This window comes from Myotis brandtii, unplaced genomic scaffold (assembly GCF_000412655.1).
Source record: "Myotis brandtii unplaced genomic scaffold, ASM41265v1 scaffold569, whole genome shotgun sequence".
NCBI lineage: Eukaryota > Metazoa > Chordata > Mammalia > Chiroptera > Vespertilionidae > Myotis > Myotis brandtii.
The window spans coordinates 517,548-529,957 of NW_005370127.1; the positions used below are offsets into that span (position 1 = coordinate 517,548).

The following is a 12,410-nucleotide window of genomic DNA, read 5'->3' on the forward strand; positions in this document are numbered from 1 at the left end:
TAATTAAAAAAAACTGTAAGAAATAAAAAATACATTAACTGAAATGAAAAATATATTACAGAAAATCAACAGTGGAGTAGATCAAGCTGAGGACCATACCAGATTTGGAAGATAAGAAAGCAAAAAATAATCAGAACAGCAAAAGGAAAAAAGTATTTTAAAAAATGAAGATACTATAAGGAGTCTCTGGGACGGCTTCAAGCATAACAATGTTCACATTATAGAGGCGCCAAATGGAGAAGAGACACCAAGAAATTGAAAACCTATTTGAAAAAATAATGACAGAAAACGTTGCTAACTTGGTGAAGGAAATAGACATACAAGTCCAAGAAGGACAGAGAGTCCCAAACAAGATGAACCCAAAGAAGCCCACAGCAAGACACAAAATTAGAATGCAAAATGTTAAAGACAAACAGAAAATCTTAAAAGCAGCAAGAGAAAAGCAGTCAGTTAACTACAAGGGAGCTCCCATAAGACTGTTAGCTAATTTCTCAACAGAAACATTGCAGGCCAGGAGGGATTGGAAAGAAACATTCAAAGTGATGAAAAGCAGGGACCTACAACCAAGATTACTCTACCCAGCAAAGCTATCATTAGAATCTATGGACAGATAAAGAGATTCCCAGACAAGAAAAAGCTAAACCAGTATAACAAGAAATGTTAAAGGGTCTTCTTTAAGAAGAAGAAGAAAAAAGGATAAAAATATGAACAATACGATGGCAATTAATCAACAATTTAAAAAACAAAATAAACAAGCAGAACAGAAACAGATTCATAAATATAGAGAACATTTTGATGGTTGCCAGATTAGAGGGTTAGGAGGCACTGGGCAGATGGGTGAAAAAGGTGACTAGGTTAAGAAGTACAAATTAGTTGTTACAGAATAGTCATAGGGATATAAAGTATAGACTAGAGAATGTAATGAATAATACTCTAATAAGTCAGATGGATGAAAGATTTATTGGGATAATCATCTAGTAAGTTATATACCGAGGTGTACAACTAAAACTAATATAATAATGTATGTCTACTATAATTGAAAAATTTTTTAACGATTAAAAAAAAAGCTTTAGCAAAAACCAGCTTCTCAGATGCTCCTTGGGAGAGTAGGAGTCAAATGACCTGGGCATTGTCAGGGACATACTGAAGGGAATGAGGAGAGAACCTGCTCACGAAAACAGGGCCCAAGTTGTGTGGGTGCATGACAGCCCCCAGGAGGATGCAACCCATCACCAAAGAGAGAAGGGTCTAGCACTTTACAGGTTATGCCTATTTTTTAAGTTGAATACTGGGGTAGGTCAGGCAGTCACTGGAACCTGAACCTTGAAAACATTATGCTAAGTGTAAGGAGCCAGTCACAAAAAACCATATACTGTATGATTCCATTTATATAAACTAGGAGGCCCGTTGCACGAAATTCGGGGGTCCCTAGGCCTGGCCGGTGATCAGTGCCAATCGGGGCCTTCTGGCTGCTGGCCAGGGCCTCCCTTCTCTAGCTGCCAGCTGCTGGCCAGGGTCTTCATTCTGTGCCACTCCCTGGTGGTCAGCGCACGTCATAGCAAGCAGTCAAACTCCCAGTTGAACTCCCGAGGGGACACTTGGTATATCAGCCATTTATTTATTTATATATATATGTATATATATAATGTATATGTCCAGAATTGGCAAATCCATAGAGACAGAAAGTAAATTAGTGCTTTCTTAAGGCTGGGGAGCAATAGGGTTAGGAGACAATGGAGAAGAAAGAGTGCTAAAGGTTAGGGGTTTCTTTAGAGCAGTGGTTCTCAACCTTCCTAATGCCGCAACCCTTTAATACAGTTCCTCATGTTGTGGTGATCCCCAACCATAAAATTATTTTCGTTGCTACTTCATAACTGTAATTTTGCTACTGTTATGAATCGTACTGTAAATATCTGATATGCAGGATGTATTTTCATTGTTACAAATTGAACATAATTAAAGCATAGTGATTAATCACAAAAACAATATGTAATTATATATGTGTTTTCCGATGGTCTTAGGCGACCCCTGTGAAAGGGTCGTTCGACCCCCAAAGGGGTCTCAACCCACAGGTTGAGAACCGCTGCTTTAGAGGGTGATGAAAGTTCTAAAATTGATTATGGTGATGGTTGCACAATTTTTTTGATGGTTGAACAATTCTGTGAATATACTGAAAATCATTTAATTTTACACTTTAAATGGGTAAGTTTTATAGAATATGAATTCTATTTCAATAAAGCTGTTATAAATTTTTTTTTAAAGAATACCTTTGGAAGTTCCTATCTAAGGGAACATGCATTATTTACAAGTTATAAAGTAAAAAACAAATTTGATTAAATAAAAAATGTTGACCATTTACTTCTTTTTAAATTGAAAGACCATGAGAAACCTACATACTTACCATTCTGAGCTTCTTGACACCTTTTAATCCAGACAATAAAATCAGTATCTGCACCTAGAAAGAGCAAACTGACTGTAAAATCACTCATCTGCAAATCTAACATATTATTCAAGAAATACTTATTGACTACCTACTATGTTCCAAACAGTGCTCTAGGCCCTGAGGATTCAGCAGTGAATTAAACAGACAAAAATACCTATCCTAACAGAGCTTGCAGCAATCCTAATGTTATAGCTATAAATACACCAACAGGCTTAATATTTAGCTGTTCATCCTGAAGAATTCTAATTATTTTAAATTTAATTTTAACCAGTCAACCTTACCAGTTCCCAGATATAACGTACATTTTCCCTCACCCCTCTCCTCTTAAAGGAGCGTCTTCCTCTCTCACAAAGCAAAATCAGACCCAAAAAAGATTCCCAACAAGTTAGAAAGGGGTGGAGGCTTAATAACCAGCAGCTGGAATGTGGTCTAGAAGCCTCTCTCAACCCGTTTGCTCTCCAATGAAGCTACCTACCTAGTCTGTTTATTCTTGGTGGCTCTACTCCTTACCATGCCTATCCTACCAACACCAAGAAGCATCTTTATACTTTGTGAAGTTTTTTCATTCCAAGTTCCAAGGCAGCCAAGAACTATCTATAGTTAGTGAACTGTGTATTTACAGATAGCAATGTGATCATGTATATAAATTATTCACTTCTGAAGTTTCAGAACAATGACAATCGCTAAAATCACAGAATCTAATAAAATATGTTAGGAAAAATTATTAAAAGTACTCTTAAATAAACATTTACTAATTCAAACTAATTGCAGGCAAGATAATTCTGAAAAATAAGGTTTAAAAATTTCTTACAATAAAGTTTTCTAATAATTTCTAATTTCTATAATTTAATTTCTAAGTGGAATGCAACTATATAGGTCTTAATACACACCCACACATTCATTCTAGTGGGGAATAATTACATCAAAATCCTAGATTTAAATAACCTTTTATTCAAAGTAATCAATAAATAAGCCAAACTTCCTACCATATAAAGGGGAGGGGGGTTAATATTATGAGTCATAAATGTTTTATCCTCTCTGATAATAACAGAAGCCTAATACTTTAATTTTTCCTAGAATTTAATTAAAAGACTAATTTGTTTTTAAATTAAATATCCTCAACAGCAATTTTACCAAAGAGAAGACAACTTCTTCTGAGGCCACCTCTGAAATAATTCTAATATAATCAAAGCATAATTTATTCAAAGAAGGAATTTAGGCAGAGAATCTTCAGTTGCTAAAGATAAGAAACAGAGCTTAGAAATCTAGAAGATGAAATGACTCATGTCTCTTTAGGGTTTTCAAACACACATCAAGGCACTAGACTCTAGAATTTGCTGAGTGATTTGCTAATTGAATAGCCAGCCATATTATTCAAGCATCACACTTGGGATAACCAAATTTGAGAATAACTCCTATTGCCTAGATCTCTTCCTTCCTAATTTGTAGGTTCCATTTGCAAAGTCTGGCCTAATGCCGTTTCTCAAGTAGGTATACAACAGAAAAGCAAATATTCAAAGCAGTACAGAGTAAATTTTTTAAAATATAATCATACAATATTTTAGAGCAGGGTTTCTCAAGCTCAGCACTACTAATATTTTGGACAAGATATTTCTTTGTTGTGGGGGACTGTCGTGTGCACTGCAGGATATTTAGCAGCATCCCCGGTCCCTACTCACCAGATGTGAGTAGCACATTCCCCATCCACTTGTCATGATAAACAAAAATCTCTCCAGACATTGCCAAATGTTCCCCAGGGAGCAAAATCAAAATCAGGAAGTTAGGAGCCATTGCTTTAGAGAATTGTGATAACACTCTATCGTAAGATGAAGATAAAATGACAGTACACAATTAAGGTCACGAGTCTACAATTATCTATGAGATTATTTACAACCACTGTCTTTTAGTATTTTGCAGGTTTTTTTGTTCTTGGCTCTTATTACTTCTATATATGTCCAGATAGCCATACTGCTGTGATAATTTTCATATATAGGTATCCCTTGCTTTTCGAAAATTCACAGTATGCCACTGCTTTTACAGAAGACCTATATTATTACTTGTGTTTGCTAAATGAAAAGAAAATCCAAGTAGGATTTTCGCTTTTACACAAAAAGTGAAAATAGCATTCACTGTTTGTTTTGCATGAGCCATTATAGAGGTAGTGTGCTCTCACCAATCACCTTCCCCAGGAACTAATCAGCATCTCAGCATCGACCTTCCATGGCTTTAAACTATGTCTGTACGCATCTGTGCTTTATCTCTATTTATTTTGTGTATCTGTTAGCAAGATGTATCTTAAGGTATTAGAAAACCCTACGAGAGCTTGTAAGGGTGTTTGTGCACTTAGCATAAAACAGAACTTAATTAAGGATGCTGATTGTGATGAACAAAACAAAGACATTCTATGTACATTGAACCTGCCTGCGTCTACCACAGAGAGAGAAGGAAACTTGAAAGGTGCCAAAGTGACTATTGGTTCTACTAATAACAAAGTAGCTGGCACCCAGTATAGATGAAATGATGATTATTGCTTGAGTGATAGGTGTACAAAATGTGGTGTTCTGTTATCATATACTTCATGAGAAATCAGTCAAGTCTTTTTAATAAGTGAAACTACACAGCACAAATATTATTTCTACCTTATACAAGCTGTGTATTTATCATATCATTGCTGCTTTTACTATCTATTACTATTATTGTAGGTTGTATGTATTATTTGGTATGTTATTTTTTGGGATTGGGAATACTCAAAATATTTTGCATATATATCAATGATAATTACTTCTCCACTTTACACCATTCTGGCTTATAAAGTTTCATAGGGATGGCTCTACTTTCAAATGGCAGGGGAAACTTGCATTTCTCTCAAAAAGATGACCTTAGCGCTGGTCAGTGTGGCTCAGTTGGGTGGGCATTGTCCTGTGCACCTAAAGATTGCTGGTTCGATTCCCAGTCAGGACACATGCCCAGTTTTGGGGCTCAAGCCCCGGTAGGGGGTGTGCAGGAGGCAGGCTATCATATATTTTGCTCTCACATCTATGTGTGTGTTTTTTTTCTCTTCCTTCCTCTCACTCTCTAAAAAAATAAATTTTTAAAAATTCTTTTAAAAGACATGAAATACAACACTCTCAAAGCTCCATGTTTCTTCCGTGCCCTGTATCACAATTTACTTAAACTAACACTTCACTTCTCAATAGAAATCTTTGTTATAAGATTTCCTGAATCAGTAATCTGAATAACACTTAAAATAAATAGACTTCTGAACATCAGAACGAATTAAACTTTCACTTGTTGCCAGAAGCCAATTCCAGCATGTCATAATTGCAAGAGTTTCATCAAAAGGTTGATGGAACTTGGGGACTCAACAAGGGCTGAGTCACATATGTCACCTGTTGGGAATGGCTGATGGCATTTCCCCAAACCTGAAAAGGATGCATTAAATTGATTGTTTGCTGCCAGACAGCCCAGGGCATCTTAATCTACATGTTATTGCCTCCTACTGGCCAAACACCTGAATAGCTGTAGGCTAACATTTCCTCAAATCTGACAATGGACTCTGTAAATGAAACCTACCCTTTGAAGTATATATCTCTGCCTCGCCTCAGGACAATTTGTGTTAATAAAAAGCATGGGGTTCTGAGATGGAGAGAACTTAGTTTCTTTAGCTAGGCTCCTCTGACCCCCAATGCCTTTCAGAATTATATTTTGTCACTAGACTCTTAAGTTACACACAGCCCCTTTTCCAGATTGCTGAACCTTCTTTAATGCCGAAACAAGAACCCGGCAACTTGTCTATTAGGAAAAAATAGCTTCTAATGGTAAAGTTTATCAGGGATTTAAATACTAAAGAAAGGCCAATTTAATCAATATCTAAGTAAACCCAAATTCTGCAATCAACACAAAATACCACTAAAAGGAAAAATAATGGAATTGGGTTTCCATAATTGAGATCACACTAACAAAATTCAGCTACAGTATTTAAGAAACAAGAGAAATAAATGGATCAACTTATAATTCCAATACTTACTATCTAATTTCTGTCCTTCTGTAAATGTTTCCAGAGCAGCAGCATAGTTTTTTTTATGGTATTCACATATCCTGTATGAACATATTAAAAATAAATGCCACACACACGAGATTATGAAAAATAGCATTCTTAAATATATCCTACTATTGTTTTCTAAAATAATCTATGTAACTTCTAATTCCCATTAATATCCAATTTTAGAATCCATATCAGAAGGAATTTCTTGATTTTAATTGTATACACTTGCTTATTCCAAAACATAGTTATAAAAAGGAATTAAAGAAGTTTCTTAATTAAAGGAAAGTCCCATCAACAGAAGCAAGCTGGGAAATCAACAGTAGCAGTAAAATAATACACAGATAGAGAGTTTTCATAGCACTAAATGTAGCCTCCTGTCCAATTTGGTTGAGGAATAAATGTTCTCTAGTCAAAGGCAGTAAATTCCAAATAATGAAGAGTTTAATCTATACCTTGCAGTCACTTCAATCTTCACTATTTTAAAATATACTACATATACACCTCCTATCACATACTGCAGTTAATACAATAATAGAAACATAAATTATATTTAAAATTGAATCCTATCTCAGCTATACAATGTATGAATACAGAATTTACTATTTATATAAAGCTTACCACTAATTCATTCAACAATTTAAACACCTATCAATTGTCCAGATCCAACAAAAAGAATAGTTATTGCATACCCTTTTCTCAGCATAGCAGTAGGATTATATGGATTAAATTCAAGAGATTTCTTTGCATCAGCAACAGCATCTATATATATTAAAAAAAAAAATTGTTTTTTGTCAGCTTTTTACAGATCTAACAAATATTACACATAAAATTTGAATCAGGTTTATGTTTTTAAGTTGGTAAAATGGACAAGTGGTTTTAAATTAGGAAAAGCTAATTCAAGATATAATCCAATAAATATTACCCTCATATCTTCCTATTAGTCTAGTATTTAACTTCCTTTTTAAAGCTCTCAGTCAGTGAATAAAGCTGTGTGTTACAAAGCTCACCTAATTTTCTCATTAACATCATTCATGCAATTTGACTCAAGGTATTTAATTTTTCCCTACCCAGACTAATTAAAGTTAAACAAGTAATAAAGAAATACATTCCTTATAAAAAAATGCAAATAAGAACATTTCATTTAAATACTCTGTAAAACAGTAAATATGATGCTAATCTGTTAGCATATCCAATAACCACAAATGAAATCTGTATAAATTCTCTACCCACTGAAGAAGGGATATCCATAAAATGTAAATGGGTATTGCTTAACATAGTTTGTCACATTTCAGCTACTTCACCTTGTATGAAAGACCAATTTAAAAATCCTCAAAGATAATCTCTATTTTACTTGATTCATTGTATCATGGGCAAAATTTATAATTAACACTTAAAGAAGAAACAATATATTTTGTAAGAAAAGTTACCACAGTAATTCCCAAGAAGGATGTGACAATAAGCTCTTTGACAATAATATTGTGCATCATCTGGTTTCTGTTCCAAGGCCTTAGTCAGCTCCTACAAGCACAAACATATTGAGTATAAGTAATCTGGTTTCTAAAAGTCACTGAATTCTAATTAAATAGGATTTTTAATCAAATAAACTATTGCCATAAGCTATTTGGAGCAAAGATAACAGAAACAAGCTAGGAGCTTTTCTTTGCAAGAGGATCAATATCTACCCCTCTCCTGCCCTCTCCCCAGTAAGCCCACAGTTCCTGGCTTACAGTAGATACTCAATAAATGGTAATTATCACCTCATTTATTCTGAAGAGTTTAGTTCAGGGGTGGGCAAACTTTTTGACTCAAGGGCCACAATGGGTTCTTAAACTGGACCGGAGGGCCGGAACAAAAGCATGGATGGAGTGTTTGTGTGAACTAATATAAATTCAAAGTAAACATCATTACATAAAAGGGTACGGTCTTTTTTTTTTTTAGTTTTATTCATTTCAAACGGGCCAGATCCGGCCCGCGGGCCGTAGTTTGCCCACGGCTGGTTTAGTTGATATACACTGACCATCATAGATTTTTCTCCTTCTAATGTAGAGAAGACTCAAAATCATACAGAATTTGAAATGCCTAGAAAATAATGAAGCTGTCCAATAAAATAAAATAAAAAAGAGCCCTGGCCAGGTGACTCATTTGGTTGGAGCAAAGTCAATGTGTGGCTATTGAAATAGTTTAACTAGAATGGAATACGGGCTCCATTCCCAGTCAGGGCACATACCTAGGTTTTGGGTTCAATCCCTGGTCGGAGAGTGTACAGTAGGCAATGATCGATGTTTCTCTCACATTGATATTTATTTTCTCTCTCTCCCTTCCTCACTCTCTAAAATCAATAAAAACATATCTTCAGGTGAGGATTAAAAGAAAAAAAAAACTGAAAGTTTATCTAGAGTTCAGGAAGGTTAAAAGAATCAATAAATACACAATTAAGCTTAGCTGGCTCTCTACTATCCATTATCAATGCAGACAATCCTCCTAAGGTAGTGGTTCTCAACCTTCTGGCCCTTTAAATACAGTTCCTCATGTTGTGACCCAACCATAAAATTATTTTCGTTGTGCCGAAACCGGTTTGGCTCAGTGGATGGAGCGTCGGCCTGCGGACTGAGGGGTCCCAGGTTCGATTCCGGTCAAGGGCATGTACCTGGGTTGTGGGCACATCCCCGGTGGGGGATGTGCAGGAGGCAGCTGATCGATGTTTCTCTCTCGTCGATGTTTCTGACTCTCTGTCTCTCTCCCTTCCTCTCTGTAAAAAATCAATAAAATATATTTTTTTTAAAAAAAATTATTTTCATTGCTACTTCATAACTGTAATGTTGCTACTGTTATGAATCATAATGTAAATATCTGATATGCAGGATGGTCTTAGGCGACCCCTGTGAAAGGGTCGTTCGACCGCCAAAGGGGTCACGACCCACAGGTTGAAAACCGCTGTCCTAAGAAATTACAGTATTCAGTTGAAAGCCCAGATATAATACCTCACATTACCAAGTGATCAAGAGGTGATATTAGAGAGATTAAAATTTTTGTCACCTTGAACATTCAGTATATAAGTAGTAGCTGGAAAAATAATAATGGGAAGTATAGTATGATTAGTGAGGCCAAGAACAAATGAAGGCAAACAGGAACAATGTGATTTTCCACCCACTACTCACACACCCTAGGAATTTGGTAGTCTTCTTAAAAGTTAAACTATTTCAGAAGACACACACTGACTTTGCTTTAACCTAATAGTGTGATGATTTTCACCAAACAATAAATTCCATACCTGATAATCATATCCCTAAAATCAAATACACCTAAACTCCAAACCGTTTTTATCATTTTCACCCTTACTGCCCTGATCCAAGCAGTAACGAATATCAGATCCTATTACTGGGTCTCTTGTCAAAACTCTCAATGTCTTTCCAGCTGAACCAGAGCAAAAGCCCGAGTCCTTCCAATGATCTAAAAAGCCATTCTTGATATGACTCTGTTATCTCTCTGATGTCATCTCTTACAACTGTTCCACTCAGCTCCTCCAATCTAGCCCAACGGCTCCTTGCTCTTCACACACCAGCAGGACTCTGGTAATTTGCTGCTCCCCTAGAATGCTCTTTCCCTAGATGTGCACATATTCATTTCCTCACTTCCTAGTTAGTGGCAAGACTATGCCAAAGTCGTGATTCAAATCCAGGTCTGTCTGATTCCAAATTGGACTTTAACCATTAAATAGCACTGCCTCTTGGTAATGTTCCTTTACTCCAAGTTTCATGCCATCTGATCTATGTATTATGTTTTCTAATACTTTGAAATTCCTAAGTTAAATAATACCACCATGCACTAAATTTTCAATTTTGAAAACAGCTGATAGCTTCTTACTGACCTACTGCAAACATAACCTGCAAACGTCTCCTCAGCAAAGCAGACATACTATGGGTTCAAAAGGCTGTTACAGATTATATCATCAATTCAAAAACTATTTCTAAACACACATAATGTAACAAAGATAGACCAGACATTGGAGGCACAAAGATAAATAGCATTCCTTTTCTTATAAATAAAGTCAGGTAAAAAATTATGAATTTCAAACCAATTTGCAAATAACCTTTAAAAACACAAACCAGCCTTACTGGTGTTGCTCAATAGTTGAGCGTCAATCTATGAACCAAGAGGTCATGGTTCGATAACTGGTCAGGCCACATGCCCAGGTTGCAGGCTCAATCCTCAGTAGGGACTGTGCACAAGGCAGCCGATCAATGGTTATCATTGATGTTTCTCTCTCTCTCTCTCTCCCTCTCCCTCCCTCTCTCTGAAATAAAAAAATACACACACACACACACACACACACACACAAAACATGCCACAAATCAACTGTTGGCCAAGAAAGACAATTTAGCTTGGCCGGCATTGCTCAGCAGTTGAGTGCTGACCTATGAACCAGGAGGTCGTGGTTCGATTCCCCCTCAGGGCACATGCCCGGGTTGCCGGCTCGATCCCCAGTATGGGGCATGCAGGAGGCGACCAATCAATGATTCTCTCTCATCATTGATGTTTCTATCTCTTCCCTCTCCCTTCTTCTCTGAAATCAATAAAAAAATATATATTTTAAAAAAAGAAGGACAATTTATGGTGACTCAGTTAAAGAAACTAAGCAACTGACTTACTGGGCTATCACTAAAAAATGTTACTGAAAAACTATTGAGCATTAATGAACATTATGATACATAAAGTTGTCAGTCATGAATAAAGCACACTAATCAATTTATCTTGAATAAGCAATCTATATAAAAGGCTAATATGCTAAGTGTCCCTCCGACTGTCCAACCAGTCGTTATGACAGGCACTGACCCCCAGGGGGCAGATGCTCAATACAGGAGCTGCCAAACTGCAGTGACTCGGCAGTGGCTGTTCTCAGGTGACGCACCCCAAAACCAGAGAGGAGGGAGCCTGATTCCTCATGGGGCCGTGCGATTCCACCTTCAGCCATGGGTTATGTTGTTGCTGGAGCACTGTCAGCCCCGAATCTGGTTTACTGCACACTTGCATTTGCATTCCACACCCTGTACAACAGCAACTTTGCAGAGTGCCCTCTCACACTCCGGGGGATGTCAGAGAGCTGGTTTCGGCCCTATCCCCGCAGTCCAGGCTGAGGGACCCCACCGCTGGAGAGACCTCGCTTACTCTGAAAATGCCCTTCGAGCCACAGCGCCACCCCAGGTGCGGCCGGCCAGAGAGGTACTGCGGGAGGTTGACTCCAGGGCAGCCCTGTCTCGCCCAGTCCCACCCGACCGGCCATTTTCTAATTAATTTCCTTTCAATGTGCACAAATCCGTGCACCAGGTCACTAGCATCCTATCTAATAAAAGAGAAACATGCAAATTGACCATAACCCCAACACCCTTCCCATTGGCTAATCAGCATATCCTTATGCAAATTAACTGCCAACCAAGATGGCGGCCGGCAGCCAGGCACTGAAGCGAACAGGAGGCTTGCTTGCTCCAGTGATGGAGGAAGCCAAGGTTCCCCGCCTGCAGCTGCTGGCCTCTGAGCTTGCATTCTAAGAAACAATGTTTCAAGTATAGAAGCTAAACAAACTTCAGAAACCTGCTTTCAGCCAGCAGGGCTTCAGCGAGCAGGACCGCAACAGTGTTTCAATTATAGAACCCAAACAAACCCAGTACCTGCTTTCAGCAGCCGAGATCTCAGAGCTGCAGCCGAGCCTCAGAGCTAAAGCCGGCTCTCAGCTCCAGTGACAGCCATTGAAGGTAAATAAATCCCAGAATAAAAGAAAAAAGAAAAAAAGGAGAGGTTGGGAATGGGGTGTGAGCTGCAAACAGCCATCATCCCCTCATCCAGACTGGCCAGGCACCCCAGTGGGGACCCCCACCCTGGAGCAACAAGATGGTGGCGAATTTGCATACTGAAGGCGGGCGGCAG

The 12,410-nt window shown here is 37.7% G+C and overlaps 1 protein-coding gene across 2 annotated transcripts in view; it reads right to left on the reverse strand.

The window, feature by feature from the left end:
* Positions 1–12,410, reverse strand: part of SUGT1 (SGT1 homolog, MIS12 kinetochore complex assembly cochaperone) — a 65,551-nt gene that overhangs the window by 43,251 nt on the left and 9,890 nt on the right. The window contains exons 3-6 of one of the 2 annotated variants that reach the window (XM_014549748.1): positions 7,919–8,006; positions 7,178–7,247; positions 6,471–6,541; positions 2,402–2,455 (exon numbers count right to left, since the gene is read on the reverse strand). In XM_014549748.1, the coding sequence (XP_014405234.1) occupies positions 2,402–2,455; positions 6,471–6,541; positions 7,178–7,247; positions 7,919–8,006 (283 nt within the window). Of the gene's footprint in view, positions 1–2,401; positions 2,456–6,470; positions 6,542–7,177; positions 7,248–7,915; positions 8,007–12,410 lie in introns of both variants that reach the window. The other variant, XM_005878625.2, reaches the window with a different exon arrangement.